The sequence below is a fragment of the Euwallacea similis genome, chromosome 3 (assembly GCF_039881205.1).
Source record: "Euwallacea similis isolate ESF13 chromosome 3, ESF131.1, whole genome shotgun sequence".
Taxonomy (NCBI): Eukaryota; Metazoa; Arthropoda; class Insecta; order Coleoptera; family Curculionidae; genus Euwallacea; species Euwallacea similis.
Genome location: NC_089611.1, coordinates 2,239,077 through 2,260,577, shown reverse-complemented (window position 1 = coordinate 2,260,577; position 21,501 = coordinate 2,239,077). Strand labels below are relative to the sequence as shown.

At 35.2% G+C, this 21,501-nt stretch overlaps 1 protein-coding gene across 2 annotated transcripts in view; it reads right to left on the bottom strand.

Moving 5' to 3' along the window:
• gem (gemini) overlaps positions 1 to 21,501 on the bottom strand; it is a 28,678-nt gene that overhangs the window by 4,774 nt on the left and 2,403 nt on the right. For both annotated transcript variants that reach the window (XM_066406682.1, XM_066406683.1), the window contains exons 2-9: positions 16,228 to 16,342; positions 14,111 to 14,361; positions 13,555 to 13,781; positions 13,175 to 13,387; positions 12,616 to 12,879; positions 11,443 to 11,510; positions 628 to 775; positions 23 to 222 (exon numbers count right to left, since the gene is read on the bottom strand). In XM_066406682.1, the coding sequence (XP_066262779.1) occupies positions 23 to 222; positions 628 to 775; positions 11,443 to 11,510; positions 12,616 to 12,879; positions 13,175 to 13,387; positions 13,555 to 13,781; positions 14,111 to 14,361; positions 16,228 to 16,342 (1,486 nt within the window). The remainder of the gene's footprint in view (positions 1 to 22; positions 223 to 627; positions 776 to 11,442; positions 11,511 to 12,615; positions 12,880 to 13,174; positions 13,388 to 13,554; positions 13,782 to 14,110; positions 14,362 to 16,227; positions 16,343 to 21,501) is intronic.

The following is a 21,501-nucleotide window of genomic DNA, read 5'->3' as shown; positions in this document are numbered from 1 at the left end:
TTGATTTGTGTTCTGTTGCAACCTTAAATGTAGAGCATTGTGCAAACGGATTCCGTCAGCCTGACCGCAGATCTGCATCATGTCGTCCCTGGACATGCGGAGCATGTCCGAGCCTGAAAAACGATTGAACACGTCCAAGTATTTTTCGAAACGGTTGACTGTTAGCCAATGGACGGTTTCGTTCGGGTTGGAGAATTGGTTGAGATGGTTGTTGTTAAATGGCTGCAAGAAATGTTTTCTATAAATATGTATTGATAAATAGTGATTTTGTGTTGTTCCTCAATCCAAATTCAATTCTCAGATAAAACAGTCCAATAAGGCATATTTGAAATCTTGAAAGTTTTTGGATTGAGAAAACTATGCTTTTGGGAAAATCGGTCTCATGGATTAGTGAATAGATTTAAAAGAAATTCTTTATTTTAATAGGGAATCAAAAAAAGGTATATTGGAAAAAATCCGGAATTTCTTCTAGAAGGTTCGGTTATTAGCGACGTGGGACTTAGATATTTCCACATAATCCCCAGTAATCGCTACAGGAATTTTTTTCTAAGAAACCTTTTTCTCAAAAAAATCCATGTTCAATCTCTCCATCCATCAATCTCCTCCACTCCATGATCCTACACTTACTTCTGTCCCGATGCTATCATTGGTGGACTCATCCTTCTTATCAGGACTCTGAGGACCATTGTTGCAGAAACTCTTTTGGGGAATTAGACCATGCTGGCTAAGGGAGGTATCTAGGTTCAATGAGGAACTTTTCACGAATTCCGGTCCACTGGAAACAACATAACATTTGTTACCAAAGCCATCTAGGAAAATTTAAATAAACGAAAACGATTACTCTTAAGTGGGTCTAATGAACATTAATGGTTTGTTGACATATTAAATGCATCGCTAAAACACATAGTGTGTGATGACACATTTGTCTAGCTACTAACTATTGTTTAGTTGAACTATTTTATTTTTTGTAGATCACATGAATGTTATTAGAGAATTTTAATAACGGTTGTTGAGCACATGGAAGTTACTTAATTAAGGGTCAAATTTTTCATTACTCTTAAGTTTAATTTTTAGATAATTTTCATAGATAACAGCAAATTGACCAATATCAATAGTATTATAGAAATTAGTTTGTAGTTAAAATTCTCAATGCTTCAATAATTCGGCCCTTAAAACTAATTTACCGGTCCAAACTGTCCAAAAATTTGCAGCAATTTTTAATGCATACACGCGGATTTGGATTGAAAATTAATTGTTGTGCTAAATTGTATATTTGCAGTATTAGTAGCACTCTTCCTAAAGAAACTCTCAACTGAAAGACGGATCTTTTAATACTATTGCCGCAATAAAGACATACACAATTTCTGGCTCAATTACTTGCATCCAGAATTGCCAAAGAGGTCTAAAATTTGTTGCAGCCGCTTGCAATTTTTGTAATTTACTAGTCATTTTCAGGGCTACAAAATCGTGCAGTGAATTACAAACACACTACGATATTTAATGCTTTATTGTTGTTTGTCTTGTGGCTTTCTATCAGAGAAACTAACTTCGTAAAAACTCAAGTAAGTGTGTTATTCAAAACGATGAATTCCGAATTCCGTACTAATAATTGGAACGATAGTTCCAGTGTTTTATTTTTTAAATGGTGTACGAGCAGTTTCTTGCTACAAGAAAATTTCATGAATTTGCCAAATGTAATTCGGGCCTAACCAGCAATTTCTTGCTGTTAGAAAAACGCTCCATGCGTAAAGTCACAAACTATAAAGCGGTATTTTATTGACCAACAGAAGGTCATAAAGGGGGTAGTATTTTATCGCTTCCATATCTATCCTAAAATCGAACATTCAAGGGACTATTACTTGTTTATTGCAGGAATTAAACGTACAAATTCGCTAACACGGCGATAGGTGAGACGTGTTTCCAGTGGTTCGAACCAGTTAGATCTGCCTGCTGCTTTTAAGTTTGTTTTGCTTAAAATACACAAACAATGAGTAGAAAGTAAGTTATCTAAATTTAGCCATATTTATTGCGATACACTGGACGACGCACGAAGTGGACACTGTAAATTGTTACGCGTCAAAGACGGTAATTCCCATTTTTATTGGGGAAAGGAATTACGCGAAATGAAGGTAATGTCTGGAAAACCGAGAAACTTCAATCGCTTTCTAGTGGAAAAAATACAAATAGAGTATAAAGCGATTTTAACAAGATTACTCGTCGTAATTCATCTTTGGTTACATTACGTAGGGCCCTCGCCGATAGACAAAATGGCGAATTGAGACATTTGTGGACAATAATGCGAACAAAAAAACGCCGGTATTGCTGTATATTATAATTCGATGTTTTTATTTATGTTTTGCGGCACTTTACCCGGTAGTCAAATTTCAAAAAAAATTATACCCAAAAAATGCGACTGATTGTGACATTAAATTTGATATTTGATGCCATTTGAGATGCTAATTTGACACTCGCTTTGTTCCGTTTTTTTATGTTTGCCACTGCGTTTGCTAATTAAAATACCAAATTGCGACTTCCTAAACTAAATGCGATTCTCAGTAGGCAAATATGCAAACGCAAAAAGCGACTAATTCTAACACTAAATAGAACAAATTTAACTTGAGATTATGATTTTTTGATACTCGTATCTTTCGGTTTGTTTATATTTCGTAGCGCCTTCACTGTTGAACTCCAAAAATGAACGCAACACCTAACCGACAAAAATGCAATCGACTAATTCTGGCATGAAATATACATGCCCTAGAAACTTCTCTTTTATATAAGTAGTGATAATGGTAGTGAACTTGAAAATTTTGGAACCAACCGAAATACCTACATGTGAACCCTCCTAAGATGGTGCTTTACCACCGCCGACCCGCGCATCTTCACCACCCCCTTACCAGAGGGTGCGCGCAGTCGTTTCAGCACAGCCTTGGCACTATCCCTGCGCAACGCAGGGTGCAGCCTCATGCTTACCCTGCGACCAATCAGACACGGATCGTGTGCCAAGCCCTCCACGTAGGTGTGAAAGAACTGCGCCTGGATAACAAAATCATAGTCGGCGATGGTCATGGTATGTATCAACAAGTAGAGGCGATTCTCCATGATGAAGTCCGATTCAGATCAAAGCTATAGAGCTGCGACTGTGACAGAAATAGATGTCACAAGTGTCGCTCCTTTTGGCCGCCCGCAAGCGAAAATTTATGTCATCTAATAAGCTGGTCTTCGGGTGAGAATAGTTGGTGAACAAGTTGCGCTTCTTGTTGGACCATCGATCCATGCGGGAAACCGATGAAGGTTCGGAATTCAGGAAATACCATTCCAGGCTGCAGTCGCGAAAGTGTCGGGAACCGAACGGGATCACCATAAGGTCAATACGGAGAGAACTTTTGTATATCTAACGCACGATTGGCGACTACCGATAAATCATAGTTCACACAAAACAAATATTACTGCGAAACCGGCACACCGGACTATTATAGCGAACTGCTGTAAATATAAAAGCGAATGCACGAAGTAAACACGCAACAGGAGAGACCTGGATTGAAACGACTCGACTACTCGCAGTAATAAACGTTAGATTGGGCGAACCTTTCGGTTTTGTATATTGAAGATGCAACCAGCTAAAACTGGTTAAGCCAGGATGGAGCGGTTTAGGTCGGCACACACTATCGACCCGTTCCTCGCAGCGATAGGCCGGAATATGGGCGCACGTAATTCATTACCGCAATTATTGCAATACTGCATACTTTCTTTGTTCCATGGCTTAAATTACCACCGATGTTGCGTGTGCCCTCGTACACGTTCGACTATTTACTATTTTCCTTTAAATAACGTAAAGCAAACGGCTACACCAATGCCTCGAAGGGTGCAATGAAAGCGAGAGAACATGAGAAAAGGGGAAATATAAAAATCCCCAGTCATTGAATGTAACCCTCTGTTGTTGCGGCGTAACGCGCAAAGAAATCATTCCTTGGAGCACTGGAGTCATTCTTTGATTTTTGCGATACGGTAAACGGGGCAGCGAGACTATTCCTGTAAGATGAATTTCCGAGAATGCCCCAAAAATGTGGGATGAGTCAACGCTACCGGTGATACCTTAAGTTTTATCGCTGCAAGTAGCACCATGCCGTGGTGTACTAGATTTCTTTACTTTGTTCAATGTGCGTTAATGATAGGATTTGTGTTCTTATGAGAACATGCAAACCCACTTAACAACGACACGAGTCAAGCAAAGATCACATGGTAAAACAACGAAGAATGACGTAGGGGAGTTTACATAGGTTCAGAGTTTACGGAGAAAGGCACGTAATCGTATACACTGTGTCCAAGATACACGTGACCACGATGAGGATGGGGATCTCGTAAACGTTAATATTAGGTCGTGTAGTATGAAATGAGTAGATTCTCGAAATGCCACATTCAACTGCGAATAACTTCACTCTAAATCTATATTTGGACTTGACTTTTTTATGTGGAAAAGTCACATTCTTCCTCTTTCGATCAGAGTTTAAAGTGTTAAAAATTATTGAAAACTTTTATTTTTATAAACATTTTTGTGCAGCCATGCAAAATAGTGAAATTCGTGTGTTAATGAAATATGAGTTCCACCGTGGAACCACAACAGCTCAGACGGCTCGCAATATTAATGATGTGTTTGGTACTGAAGTCACTTCACAGCAAACAGTATCTCGTTGGTTCATGAAATTTCGTTCTGGCAATTTTGACCTAACAAATGAACCACGTGGACGACCTGAAACTCAAGTGGATAACGATTATCTGAAAGCCGTGGTGGAAGCGAATCCACGTCAAAGTGCAAGCGAATTATCGTTAATATTCAGTGTAACCAAAAAAACAATATTGACTCATTTGGCTGAAATTGGTAAGGTGAAAAAGCTGGACAAGTGGGTACCGCATGAGTTGAGCGACATACAGAAAGAACGACGTCTTGAAGCTTGTGTTTCTTTGTTGTGCCGGTATAATAACGATCCATTTTTGAATCGGATTGTTACTTGTGATGAGAAATGGATCCTATATGACAATACCAGACGTTCATCGCAGTGGTTGGATCAAGATGAACCACCAAAACATTGTGCGAAAAAAAATCTTCATCAAAAGAAGCTTATGGTGTCCGTTTGGTGGTCCAACGCAGGTGTCATCCATCACAGCTTCATGAAACCTGGTGAATCGATTACGGCTGATGTCTACTGACGACAACTGACCGAAATGATGAGGCAACTGACAGTTAAGCAGCCAAGATTAGTCAATCGAAGCGCACCGCTATTGTTGCACGACAACGCCCGGCCACACACCGCACAAGTCACCTTGGCCAAGCTGCAGGAGTTGGAATTGGAAACTCTTCGTCATCCACCGTATTCACCCGACTTAGCATCCACTGATTACCACTTCTTTCAAAATTTGGATAACTTCTTGGTAGGGAAAACATTCAACTCTGACGAGGCTGTCAAAGCTGCCTTCCAAGAGTTTATCGACTCCCGGCCTGCAGGCTTTTACAGCAGGGGAATCAATGAACTTCCCGTTAAATGGCAGAAGTGTATTGATAATGGTGGTACATATTTCGATTGACAATAAAAACATTTCATATGAAAAAAAAATGACTAAAGTTTCAATTCAATTCTACTCATTTCATTCTACACGACCTAATACATGCAGGCTTGATTAAATTGGAGAAAAGTCGCGCATTCAAGGGAATAGTTTCATGACGCAAACACACCTACAAATCTGGTAATGGCGAAACACGGAAGATATGCGCGGAAATGTTCACATGATCAGAATTTTCCGCATAAAATTATTTGGTCAGATGAGAATCAAGTGGCAAGCAAAGGAATTTTCAGTACAAGTAATACGCATTAGCGCTTGAGGCAGAATCTCCGGGTCTACAAGATTGTGCATCACCAACGTTGTTTTCGGTTTAACATGTTTGTCGGAATATTTGCAACTCAAATTACTGGTTCTTTCTTTTATAACTATTCCCATAAACGCCAGTACTTGGAATTTTATAGTCCTTTTTACCATGCAATAATTTATTGATGAAAATCGCTTAATTCTTGTTACTTAAAAGAGAGCTTTTGAGAATTTTTTATATTCTACTTTTGCAGTTGTAACGTGCTAAAGATTTTTACACAGATCCGTATGACCTCCACCATTAGATTTTTGGTTTACAAAATTGAATCTTACAAATAAAATTTCAAATCGACTATCGAGTTTATGCTGCACATCAACTTTCTTGACGATAAATTAATTTAAGCACATACATAAAGATAGACTCTATCACGACAACCGGATGAATGAAGATAAGCACCTCCGGAAATTCATTTTAATAGAATAATAATTCTCATGGATATCCACTTAACACAATCAAGTACGTATCCAGTAAGATCCAATAAGTCCAATATAGCAGAATGAAATCATTTTCATTACCCGCGATTTGGATACAACATGATTTAACCCAGAAGCTGGCATTGAAGACCTATTTCCGCATATGCCTGACCCACGAAATTGATCTTGATTAAAATAGTTTTTGATTCAATCTTGAAATCTAACAAGCTTTTCCATACTGCCATAAACAAGCAACTTCTCTCTCTTTCTATCCAACAGCGGATATAATAAAGAAATCCCACTCAGAAGATCTATTTTTAGAGACATCAAGAATAATGTTTTATAATTTATAACAATTGTCACCAATTGCCAGAGTTCCAAAATTAGATACTAGACAATGTATCAAGTTTGATTAAATCAAAGCTCATATGATGCTAATGCTGTAATAAGTAACTTTCACTGCACACAAATAAATTGAAAAACTTTATTGTGTACGTGTATGTACATATGAACCTATATACTAACGTTTACAACAAGAAACTAATCTCATTATCAAAAACGGTAAGATCTTTTGCACTAGGGTGGCACGTTCATGTGGGCAATGCTGCCATTTCGAAGTAATATGAACCGGTTAGTTATTAATAGTACTTGCTAGTTCCTCCGGTACCATCTGACATCGACCGGTTCCTGTAATCGGCGGCGTGACCGTAGGAGGTTTATTTTCCATTAAATACAATACACCAGGCAGAGAAAGTAAGAATGTAATGGCCAACAACGCAAAAAGGGCCAATTTACATCATATACGTTCTTAACTGCTTTTTCGAGGAATGGATTTGGATCTGTTTGAGAATGCCGAGTTTATAAAATTGGTTATAAGAGGGAAAGTTCCGTTGAAGAAGCGGGAGAAAATATTCCATTAATATTTTCATTATGATTTTATTCATGAAGCATACATTGTCTTGAAGGGTTCGAAGCTAAGACTAATCAGAACTTCTCAAATTTTTAAGAGCGTAGAAAATCCTATTTAATTAATATCTATCAATTTCGACTCACCCTGTACATGTATCATACAGAAGCCGTTTTGCTCATTAGTCATAATTTTTTTTTCTTAAAATGTCTAAAGTTTTCCGAAATAAACTTAGCCAAAACTAAACATGACGTTAACCTAGGTCAGTGCGTGTACGATGGTTTTGCCTACACAAATGTACTATACAGGGTGTCCCGAAATTAAGGCACCATACTTAAACAGCGTAAATTACGTCCAAAAATAACACCAAAACTTTATATAAACATATCGAAAAACGCTTTTTTAACGATCTATGGCTCTTTAAAGACATAACTCTGATGATGGTTATTTTGACATATTTCCAAAACGGTGCAAGATAACTTTATGAAATTTGGTAAGATTTTATACTTTTTAAACCTTAATTGACTGATGCGGTTGAATGGAAAATATTTCGTCAGAGGCGTGCCGCACGGGGGCGTCGGAGTTAAAAAATGCTACATTTTTTTTATGTGCCCGGTTTTTTAGCTGCTGATGCAAAATTATGAAACCACATATGTGTCCAGAAAAAAAAGGTACTCTTGGTTCACATTGATAGAACGCTCCATTTTCGAATAAAATTAATTTGAACATTACATTGCATGACAAATACAAATGATGCTTAAAACGATCATTTTCAACCATATCAAAACTATTAAACAATAATAAAAAAAAACAACAAGAAATTGAAATGACACATTTTTAGAGTAAGTTTTCAAATAAGTTACCGTTCAAAAAAGAAAATCTGTTTCAAATTCTTCGTGCCTCCCAGAGCATAAAAAGACGGTCTAGACTGTATATCCAACAAAACAGTAACTTATTTGAAAACTTACTCTAAAAATGTGTCATTTCAATTTCTTGTTGTTTTTTTTTATTATTGTTTAATAGTTTTGATATGGTTGAAAATGATCGTTTTAAGCATCATTTGTATTTGTCATGCAATGTAATGTTCAAATTAATTTTATTCGAAAATGGAGCGTTCTATCAATATGAACCAAGAGTACATTTTTTTTCTGGATACATATGTGGTTTCATAATTTTGCATCAGCAGCTAAAAAACCGGGCACATAAAAAAAATGTAGCATTTTTTAACTCCGACGCCCCCCGTGCGGCACGCCTCTGACGAAATATTTTCCATTCAACCGCATCAGTCAATTAAGGTTTAAAAAGTATAAAATCTTACCAAATTTCATAAAGTTATCTTGCACCGTTTTGGAAATATGTCAAAATAACCATCATCAGAGTTATGTCTTTAAAGAGCCATAGATCGTTAAAAAAGCGTTTTTCGATATATGTTTATATAAAGTTTTGGTGTTATTTTTGGACGTAATTTACGCTGTTTAAGTATGGTGGCTTAATTTCGGGACACCCTGTATATTTGCCATATTGCCTACTTTTACATCATTAAAAATCATTGGCACACGCCGAGTGAAATTTATGACGAATGTATGTTGATTATCTTAGTTCGTTGGTGAAAAGTAGAAAGGGAAACTCGTACATGTATAATTGTGGTCGTCAATAGTTTTACGAATAATTATTACAAAGACAGTGCCGAATACAAAGCTGAATCACTAGTCAACTTGTAATTCAGGAGTATATTTTTCCAGCAAAGCCTTCAAAAATTTACACCCAAATTTAATATAAAACTTATCTCATTCGTTCGGTTAATTATAAAGGTACACCGAAGGCGATAGACGCCGGAGAATTATATACATTTGTCTTTTTTGAGATATACGGCGTAGTTGTCATAGATTTTTTGCAGTTTTGGGCTTTGTAAACTAATTAAAAAAGATATACCAAAATTTCAATTTTACGAGTACAAAGTCTGCGTGGAAGCGATATAATTCCCTTATTCGGAGACGCATTGAGGTTCGCGGGGGTGGATAAAAAAAAGCATCAAGCTCAGGCTACGTACACCAGCACGCACCACAGAGGGGGCGTCCTATTAATTTCAAACATGTTTTCGTCTGTTGTGGGCCACAACAGGCTTGAAAAAAAATTGTTTCAGTCATGGACGCACAGAGTTTAGAGAAAGGCAAAAAAACTATGGCTTGGTTTCGTGTAACTCTTATTTTTTTGACAAATTATTTTTATTTTTTATTTTTATTTATTATATTATTATTAGTTTCAAGTTTCTGCGTTCTAGGTTCGGTTGTAGGCGTACCACCAAATTTTACCATGTACCTCCCGAACGTTAAGAATTAGAAATTTGGAAAAACTCCCAAATATGCTCCACGTATACATCCGTAAAGCTGCCAAAAATGGAAGTCTGAAGCAAAAACGTTGCTTGAGAGATCTCCCTAAATCAGGAAATAGAAAAGACCCAAAAATCATTAAGTATTTTCCTGTCCAGTTTCAATAGAAGAACCCAATGAAAACTAGTAAAACAAATTGCCTTTTTCTTTAGACGCATTTTTACTTTACTTATTCTTTCCATTCTCTGGACGTGTATCCAGGCAAAGTCGAGTAGCTTACTCTTATTTAAACATTTCGTAGATGTTCCAAATACCTCAATCAATCTACAGATGTTGCAGATAGCTATTACCACACAACTTATTATGCAAATTTTAAATTAAATGAATTAAAAGAAATTGACGTATAAGTGCATGCTTTTGTAGAGTTAGGAGAAAACTAGTTCTTTGAAAAATTTAAATGGGAACATGGTACATGCTATAGGTTTAATTAAATAATGCACCTTCTAAATAGACCTTTAAAGGTCAATATTGAGAGGTTAGACGTGCGTTTTATCGGTGTGTGGATGCATTTGTTTGAAGACACGATTGTAGTACCACGAATGTTTCTATCACATTTGTAAATGTGAAGTGGGGCCAGGATAAGGTTTAAAATAATGCATCCATAATTCAAGCGTTTTTGATGGGTGTTAACTTTTCCACTCTATTTGCGGCCATCGGAGACAAAACATATTAATAGAAAAGCTAACATTTGGAATTAACTATTTAGATAATCCTTATTCAACTTACGTCGATCAACAATAACAAACAATCAATTTTGTGTAAACACGCATTTGTTCAGATCTTGACAAAGCTTACTAAATTATTATTTTAATAAAAACCTGCACAGTTGAGTGATTATTTCTAACTTCCCCCAGATGGATCCCGTTGAAAGCGGTGCAAAACCAAATAGTTCGTGCGGTTTCGTATATTATCTTTATGATCCTAGGATATTGTAAATGATTGGATGCATGTGACCATGGAATTCGAGCATGTATGCAAAGCATAGTTACTAATAGGAGTTCGGGGAAATTACTATTTTAAACTAAAGGTAAATGGAACTGCAATAGTTTATACTTATATTAATAATATAACAGTACATAGCAACACCATATAGAGAGCGGAAAAAGTTTATAGTTAGACAGAATTATTATATTATAGATAGATAGAGACGGAAATTCAGCACATTATATATTGCTGAATACGATATATTGCTTGTTGTTTTATATGTTCAATTTCAATCTCTATCTATCTATAGTAATAATAAAATAGAACCAATGGAATAACTGTAAAACAGATTTGCTAGTAAATTTCCACTTTACAATTTCATTACTTCGTATCTATTATACCTACTTCTGTGTAGTCATTAAAAATTTCAAACATAAGCTGTTTCTCGCGGAAAATAAATTTTGCTCTCAATTTTTTGCTCATCACTAGGTGAACACTTTTTTTTGGTTCATTGCAAATGAAGTAAAACATCAATAGTACATAGGGTTCTAAAGATCAGTTAGTTTTTTTGAATACTTTGGACGGGCATTTGTAATGAGTTTCAAATATTCTCAACAGGTTTTTCACAGTAGAATAATACTGTAATTTTTGAAAATGAAAACAAGAAAACTCACTGCAGTTCGACTCAGTGGCATATCACCTTCCGAAAATCAATATTTTTTTAGTTCTTTCTAGTTAAATTTCTTTAAGACAGAAATCGTTAATATTAATTTTTTTTATTTTGTTTAAAAGTGTAATAAGCCCTCAAACCTCATTTTTAAATAAAACGTGTATCAAAATGGTGACACATTCGACGTTGATGAAAGTTTACACGAGAAAACTTACCTTTCAGTTGCGGAATAGGCTGAAAGGGTGGTAAGGGTGGGAGTTTGTAGAACTGCATCGTTGGCAATCTAAAATTAAAAGAAATTCTAAATACACATTTTTTGTCGTTAGAGGAATCTTCAGGGGCGCACCACTTTCATAAAACTATAAATTGACATACTAGTACTTTCAACCAAAATGAAACCTTTTAGAAAAGTTTATGTAGAACACTTCTGTATAAACATGTAACTTTTAATTATTAGCTAAAGAACCATCACAAACTTATGATAAAGTTAGGCTACTGCAACAAGGAAAAATTCCAAAAAATAAACCACGAAAGAAAATAAATGTTTTGAATTTTGAGGTGAAATACTTTGTCTTAAATTCTGTCCTTATTTTAGAGCGATAGATATTTTTATAAATTATACGTCTCAAAGAGAATTACTGAGGCTATTATACAAGGTGTCCGGAAATAACGTTGAAATATTTTAGGAGGTGATTCTAGAGGTTAAATTAATAAAAAAAGTTCTTATAAACATATCTCAAAAATTGCTTTTTAAAGGGGCTAGAACCCTTTAAAGGAAGACTTCTGTAGATGGTTTTTTCGTAATATTTTCGAAACGGTTTGTGTTAAAATTATGGAATTCGGTATACTTTAATAAGCTGGAACGGGAAAACTTTCTTTGTGTTAATAATTGCAGATTTTAGTCAGGGACGTCACATACAGGGAGTCTCCTACGTACATCTTGCCTTAACTTTTTTATTTGTGACAATTCTTTATTTTTGAAATCAAATTACTGATTCGCAAATATTTTTCATTAAAAAAGGTCCTCTTATTTCATCTCGTTAGGATAGACCGTTTTCCAGAAACATGGATTTTTATAAATCGATGCGCGATTACAGGGACATTAAAATATATCTTAATAAACATAGTAGGCAATTCTATTGCAAGACATCCTTGCAACAGAAATATGCCTCTGCATACAATTTTCTAGCTTCTCACGTGTTCCCATTCGCCTTCCTGTGCATAAAATGCATATTCGCCATTTCTTCGCAGGAAGAATTGGCCATTTTGCAATTTAATAATTAAAAATCTCACTAATAACTTTTTTAACGTTTGCGTAATTGCTCCAGTGTATCGAAACGTCAAAAACAAAAGTTAAGAGTGACATCTACCTACTGTGCTGTACTTACATCGTTTAACACCGTGCAATCGTAGCTGGGTTGGTACTTCTCCTGCTCCGCCATTGGTCTCTTCATGATCTTCTCTCTGTCCTGCTTGTGCTTTCTATCGGCCCCCTTTAGCTTGAATACCTTGATCTGGCAAGCAGCTGCGTGCAGGCGTCTAGACGCTGTCATCACTTCGCCATTTTGATAGGTTTCCACCTGGATGCGGAACGGCACGCCTTTCTCTCCACCGTGTTTCTTCGGGGTGAACTCGGTACTTATGCAGTTTACCTGGAAGAAATTTAAAAGTAGTCAATAATGGGAACAAATAAAGTGATTTCAATATATAAGAATCGATGCTGAAATGCACTATCAACCAATTTTCCAACCATAAGTTTGCGATTTTAATTACTTTTTAAACTGTCATTAAATTCTATTCCAAATGAAAACGACTTAATGATATTTTTTGTTCAAGAACAATCGAGGCTTCAGACGTGGGACATCCTCAGAAAATAAATGATTAAAATAAAAATTTCTAAACCCATTAGATTTTTTTTTATATTCCTTCAATAGTAATATTATATACCTTTATATAGATGCCAACCTCCTTGGTGGGATCCCAAACAAAATTGGCAACATTTAAGGCAGTGCTAGGTTGTGTTATATCAAAGGCACCATAAGATAAGGGGACATCCACCTCCAAAATACGATCTCCAGGTCTAGCTTTCTGCCACGCTTCCATTTGTTCTTTTTCCATGTACTGAAGACGTCGCTCGTGGAAGCAGATTCTGATCACCGTCTGAAATTATTAAACCAATAAAAAAAGACATAGTTAAAGCTACTTTATGCATATATTCTATAATCTAATATCTATTCAAAGGTCGAAAATCATGGGTTGGCATAAATCAGAGCATTGACAATGGATTTTATTTAACTCCTTATTAAACAAACTATCCCGAAACACACCTTTAATAATTTGCCTCTATACATTGACAAATCGCCCAGTTTCTTCAGTTTCACCTCGTAACTTTGCCCTTGATTCAAATAGGTCAAGGTATCTTCGTTTTGTTTGGTGGCAATACTGGTGGCTGCTGCCAATACATACTGAAATCGGCAGTCTTCAATTAAGCTGTAGTTTGTTGACGATACCGCATAGTTATCGTTGGAATGAGGAGATGTAGAGAGGGTGTTTCCTAAAACAAAAAAAAGATCATTTTAGAAACTCTGTGAAAGTATTAAATATTTAACAATACTTTCTAGTCGAAAAATAGCTTGAAATGGCGGATTTGTAAGTTAAAATTTGGATCTTTGTTATTTCTCTTTTTTTCTTCAAAAATACGATTCTATATGAATTAAACGGTTTATCTTGGAAATGCACAGCGCAATGCGAATTTTTTCTTTTAATTCCGATTAATTTTCACGTTAACCGCAATCTTTTCACGTGAATACCCATTTTTCATTAACACCTTTATTACATTAACCTACTTTTCAACTTCGAAACGTAACCGGACGCACTATTTACCATCAATAACAGTATGTAAATTGGTCAAACCGCTTTGGCTCAACAACTGATTAATCGTGTTATTGAACATATTCTGACAGTTCTCCTCCATGATGTTGTTCACGTTGTTGACGGTCATAGAGCCCTGTTGGGTGGAGGTGGGACTCTGCCTATTGTGTCGCACCTGCATTTGAGTCACCTCGTTCATTGTCGGAGACGGGGCTTCTTGTTTGAACGCCGATGTTAGGTTGTTGATGGTTAACATCGAATCGCTTAAAGAAAAAAGAAATTACTACACAAAAATCTCCGAAAGTAAAGCGTTATACTTTAACTACATATGTAATAGAAAAAAATAACATCAGTTCTTTTAAGATAACGTATATTGAAAAAGGGATTGTTTAAAGAGAGCTTAATGAATTTAAATCAATCGAACCACGCGCTTCTTGTTATTTTCTTAAGGACTTTGGAAAACTATTATAGATACAAAAAAATATAAGAGATTCAAAATCATTTTTGGTATATACATAGTGAAGCCCAAATTAATCTTACACGTATGGGTCTCTTAAAAACTATAAGAGCTAGAAAAATAGTTTAATGGAATAAGATGAAGGGAATTTAATGGCCTATAACTACAATGTTGATAAATTTTTTTCGGGACATCTTGAATGTCAGTTCACAAAAAGAAGGCGAGTGGCGACTGCATTACAGAGGAAGGGTCTGGTAGTGGCGCGCAAAAAAAGGACACCATTGTTGATTCTATTATTGGAATGGAAGTCGGAGAAGGCAACAGATTCGGAGAGTAGGCCTTTGCCGATGCAGCAAAAGTCCAAAGGATTCTCTGATTATAATAAAAGGCCGGCATAAGAGGGTTGAGCTGACGGTTCAACTCCAAAATGCGAGCATCAAAACTAAGAATGCCACCGAGAAGGTTCTATACCTTCATCTTACCCTAGGACAAGAAAGTTTATGCTGTCATCAGGGGCGATTTAGAAATATGTTAACATGGAATTGACTAATAGACAACTCTGAGGATGCCGTCACATGTAGAGGAAAAGCTTAAAATTGATTTTTAAGTTACGTTTCGTTCCGTCTTTAGGTATTTTTCGCTATACATGGCCTCAACGTTCTACTTCCGCATGGGTTTCTGGTAATGGATAATAAATGACGAATTCGGGTACTCAAACCAGTACCGGTAATGTGGCCAGGGAAATCTATCTGCGTTAATTATGAAACATATAAAACAAGAATAGCGGTCGAAAAAGCGGACCATGTTGATGTCTTAAGTGCGCACTGGTGTGGATGAGTGAACTCTCAAAAATTTTAAGAAAACTTTTGACAATTTGACCTAAATTGGATCAGTTTCTTTCCAAACTCGCGATATTCGGTATTAAAGTGACCCAATATTTCGGAAAATGAAGGTGATATCATAACATCACAACAACGACTAAGTAACTATTCATCGAAACCACTCGAAACTCTTGAGATGTTGACAATCGAAACTTGAAAAATGGAATAAAATCAAAATATTTTAAAATTTCTAGGAATATTTATAAATTTTCGAGGTGTTATTTTCGATTACACCAATTGACTTTTTTGAGTTTAAAAGGTCTTAGAAATGCAGTTTAAGATACTTCCAAATCGCAAAATTAGTATCAAAATAAGCTAGTATCTCGCAAACTGTAAAATATATCACAACCCCATTTGAGTATAAGTTTGTAATTTTTAGCATTTTCGCAGAAATAGGTACAATGAATATGAAGTAATAGAATTGCAAGATGGAAATTTGGAGGCAAGGCAGTAGGTTTATTATATTAATTATTTCGTCCGTCGCCTGTTTTTTATTTTATAAGCACATTTGGTATGTATCCATATTGATATTATTGACTTTTGCATGCTAAATATTCGATATACATTCTGTCAAGCGAACAATCAAGACGGCATGTTATGGGCCTCATTAAAATTGCGTAGATAAAACAATTCAGAATAATTACCAAAACAATGAAAACACGTGGTCCCCTTGAAAATCACATTATTTTAATTCGCTTTTAAATGGCAACCATAATAACCTTGATACCACTTTTCAACCTATAGAAATCGTAATTAATGGAAACTTTTTTTATGAATGACTAGAAATTTACCTCGCATAAGTACCACCTGCAGTGTTCAGTTCGGTCTCCAAAGTTAGAGAATTGTCGATCTCCTGGTGAATGTCCGAATAGTCTTCTACTTCCCACTGAGGCATCCTGGTAGAACCTAGAAAAGGGCAAATTTCAGTCAAATTAACGACAAAGATAAAATAACATTGTTTTTAGCAGAGACTTTATAGAGCAAAACACGCTCAACTTTGACCGTCCTAATGGAGGCCTTTATTATTTCGACCTTATTCATTTAAAAAGAGCGGCTTAAATAAAGCCACGAGACTTGCTGACGTCACAACAATAGTGTCTAATTTGCACCATAATCGTTTCATTTATGTCAGAGTTTGAATTAATGCCACATACCCAAAGTCAGATAATACAATTGTTCCACAAACATGGCTGCATAAGAACTTGTATGTTTAAGTAATACATGAGTATAAGTTGATATTGTTAATAACTGCATTAAAAATCCAATCAATTATTATAAAACACAAATATGACATTATTCAAACAAGTTTCTTAAAACAGCTTCAACAGTAAGGTAATTGTGTAGTTGAAACATTCTATGCATTGAATCATGATGGATTAAGTTATGATTTTTTTTTTGGAATTCAATCCCTGGTTGGTTTAATAATTACTCAATTCCGCCAATTAGTGTTGAACTTTTTATTACACATCGGCGGGATGGTACAACAAAACATTTTGTAAGTGAAACATACAGTTATCTTTAAGAGGTGTCAATTGAGGTTAAGTGGTCACATTGAGGATGCTGCAAGCTCGTGTTTCGTTAATTAATTGTGAGCCTGGAAATGGACTTATGTTGTTCAAGACAGTCTGGAAGATGTCCATGGGCAACTGGTTAAGCATTTTCCATCATTTTTGAGAATTTGCAGAAATTATGAATTATTTGTTATTCAAAAGAAAAACTGGAAATAACTTTTATCAAAAATAATAATTGTCTTTTTGTCATATATATATATATATATATAGTATATACAGGATGAGTTTTTTAAGTGTGTCACGTAAATATCTCTGAAGTTATGAGATTTAGAAAAAAAAGTTTCAAATAAAAAAGGGATTATATGAAAGGGGAAAACTTTTGGCATCATCACTGTTTCGATTCAAGGTCATCTTCAGGCTCTAATCAAGGTCAATTTTGTTTTTTCAAATGGAAACCCCACATTTTTTTTTTTGATAATTTTTTTTGTACGTGTTCAGTACCACATACTTATTCAATGATTTTCAACAAGATCAGAAGAAGAACTTCATTTTTTTTCAATAGTGTGTTGAGCATCCACGGTTCCTTATACACTCATTGATACGCCTGGGCTCGGATCTAATAAGATTGTCAATGTCTTCTTGAGGTATCTCATTTCAGGCAATCTGAACTTCATGAGTAAGAGCTACTAAAGTCTGTGGAGGGTGCTGTAAATTCAACAGTCTGCGGCCAATCACATCCCAGACATGTTCAATAGGAGACAGATCCGGCCATCGAGGTGGCCAGGGTAAACGGTTCATTTCATGTTGATCCATGAACGTTATTGTTTGCCTAGCAACATGAGGTCTAGCATTGTCTTGCTAGAAAATAGCGTTCGGGATAGTTCGAAAATATGGAATCACATATGGCTCCAAAACTTCTTGGATATAGCGTTGGGCAGTCATGTTGCCTCTAATGAAAACTAGGGGTGACCTACTACCATATGCGATAGCACCCCATACCATAACGCCTACAGTACGGTGGACATGACGCTCTCTGTCAAATTGTGGATCTCGCCTTTCACCCCGTCGCCTTCTCACCCTTGCCCGACCGTCGTTCATCCCCAGACAGAAGCGGGATTCATCACTAAAGATCACCTGAGTCCATTCTTGGTCCCACTGAATCCTCTCTCTACACCATTGTAAGCGGTTAGATTGATGTTCGCGAGTGAGAGGCAGCACCCAATGCGGACAGTAGGACAAAAGGCCAAAACTTCGTATTCGGCGATATACTGTACGCATACCAACCCTATTCCCATGTTCTTCAAACCACTGATTTGCAATAGCTCAACTGCTGCTAAATCGGTCTCTAAGATCCAAAAGTCGCAATCGACGATCTTCGTGCTCTGTGGTTCCTCTGAGTCGCCCAGTGCCTCGGGCTCTGTGCCCACGGCCTTCCTGAGTCCACGCCTAGTAACACCGCACTATGGTTCCTAAGGATCTGTTAGTTCTTCTAGACACTTCCCTGACCGACAGACCTGCTTCGCGCAACCCAACAATCCGCCCCTCTCAAAGTCACTAAGCTGACGGATCTGTTCAATTCTACACACTCTAGGTATAATGAGTAAAAATTATGACCGATTGCAACACACATCACAAAAGTTGCGATGCAAATGTGAACAAAAATGTTTAAACAAAATTTTATTTTTTTAAGGAACGACCAATGGAAACTAAAAAAAAATTAACAGATAAACTTGAAATTTTGATCATTTCTTTCTTTTTTTAAGATAAGTCAACATGCAAAAAATTATTAAAATAAAATGGTTTTTAATGGGTGTTTACCTTTCTTTGTCACGTAGTATATTACTTAACCATATATTCTTCATATAACCAAATATTCTCCACTAATTTCAGAACATTTTGTATCAACAAAAAATAACGTTTTACAAAAATGATAAATATTTATATAAGTTTGCATTATTCCCAAGTATGTGAAAATACGTAATGCAAGGGTAATGCTATTAAATGTCAAATAATATTACATAATGCAAGGCTAATGCCATAAATGTAAAATAATGTTAAAATAATTTAAGCAATATATACCAATGCCAATAAAGTACTAACCAAAGCTAGGCATCGCTAAGTCATGCAGTTACCGAATCAAAGCAAATATCTGTCTACTCTTGCAACCTACTGCCAGTTATCACATGAAGTTGCAGTAATTGCACGTTCCCGTAAAGAAATTGAAATAAACCTTATAAGACCCAATAAAAGTTAATAATTTAGCTTAAAAAAGAGAGTAATTGAACAGACTTTTCAAAACTCTCCAAATATCTCTCGAATGATAGACATAGCGGCATGTGGCTTCAGAGGTTTAAGGAACGCAAAGTTCCTCAAGGATTTTGGAATTTCTAAATATTATTAGAGAATATTTAGAAACACATATACGTATCATAAATTCGTTCTTGAAAAAATTCTGATTTATTCTGCAGAGTTTTTCCATTTTCTTAATCATCTTGACTATGAATTGTATTACCAAAATATCTGATCCACATTTTTAAACAAGATTCATCCTCTCGACATATTTACTTTTTTGTGGTGATTCACCAATGTTTGCCAAACATCACAATAACATATTGGCAATTCTATATACGAAGATTATTACTGGCATTACTGGATATTCGGAGTAAACCGGAATTACACACATCTATGGATTCCAGAATAACTGGAAAGACTTTCTGGGTAATCAAGAGTGTCGTCAATGAATTCACATATATTAGAATACTGAAAGGATTATGAAGAAAACTAAAAGCAGTGAAATGCATTGAGGACATGAATTGAATATGCCCGAAAATTGACTAATCCTCAGAATAACACACTATTTAATCAATACTAATTAAGTGAAGCATATAGTAAATTAATTACTGGACTAGTATTGACCTTGTGGAAAATTAAAGTTGTCGGTAAAATGTCCGTAAACACCCTGAGTAAAATAAGAAACAAAGAGTTCTCTGCAATGATTTAATTTCCTTGAAAAAATATCTTTGTTTTTTGAATAGGAGTAAAACCATGAAATTTTAAACAAAAGATTCAACATATTCCAAAACTCACTATTATGTTTCAAAGTCCGAAATTTGTTGCAATTCTAAAATATATACATATACAATTTTTTTACGTAATGTTAAACGGGAACAATAGCCATTACTCCTTAAGTCGACATACACTAGATACGTGCGTATATCATAACAAAAGGAGCAAATATGAAGAACAGATAAGAACAAAAAATTCGGCACCAGTTTTTTCTAATTATATCATTTTGACGCACATAGAAAATGATTCCAAGGAGGAACCATATTCCAAAAATAGCTTTCTTTCCTCAGCCTCCAGTTAACAGTTACTAGTGCTAATGAAAAATGTAAAAAACCTATAATTGTCCTTATTATTTAATGTATCAAAATCGCACGGATATTGTTTGATGTGGAATTTAACACTAGCAAAAAATATTAGATTAATAGTTTTATATAATATATGAAAATTAAAATTTATTTTAACTAATTGATTTTAAAAGGATCATAAATCAAATCATCATCTTTATATTTACCTGGTGCACATTCGCTGAACATTTTTGAAGGAAGGATTGAAAAAATGAAAACAAAATCTATAAAAACACTTAAAAAACAATACGGTACATTTATAACCTCTTTTGGAAATTAAGGCCAAATTCGTGAAATAACTTTACGTCCGAGTTAATTTTATTGCCTAACTACAAGATATATTTAGAAAATAAATAAAAATATTTAAATTTTGCTCTTGCGCTCTTGGCAGTGCTCCTTATCTCACTTTTATAGTGGTTTTAGATTGGTACTTTTGTTAATTGTCAATCTGATTGGTTGTCGAGGGTCACGAATCCGAGTTTACCTCAAACCTGTTTGGGTTGATATTTTATTGATTTTAATTAAAATCCACATCATCGATTGATCAAGGTTTTAGATACTTAAAAAAGGTATTTTTCTCTTATTTTTAATGGATTAAGATGAATATGATACATGATGTCAAAATTTAAAAATGTAAATAAGAAATTTTCGTTGATTATTAAAATGTTTTAGAATTTGAAAATGGTTGTTAAGGTCCCAATATTGATCATTTAAGAAATCTAAAATATTGTTGAGAAATAAATACTTAACACTTAACCTGCGCCTCGTATGCCCCTACCTTTTAAGCAAGCAGAAGAAAAAGTGCTTACAATTTTTAACTCATAAAAAATTATCATGCATCTGTTTTTCATGAAACCAGGCAAAAGAGATTCAATGATCTCTCTTTTACGAGGTGTTAATCTCTGTTTAAGAAACTGATCCAGTTTCCATTTCTTCATTTTCAGACTTTTGTTTTGAAATATTGCATAAGAAATTACTTCTGGAACATCTGCTGAAAGGTTTTATATTCTTACCAAATATTATTATTGAGTTTCTGGGAGGATTTTTCTTTTGCCTCTTATGTTGTTGCTTTTATTCAGAGTTCAGTTTCCTTTGAATTTACAATATCTTTGACAGGTATAAAAATGCTTCTAGGAAGATCTAC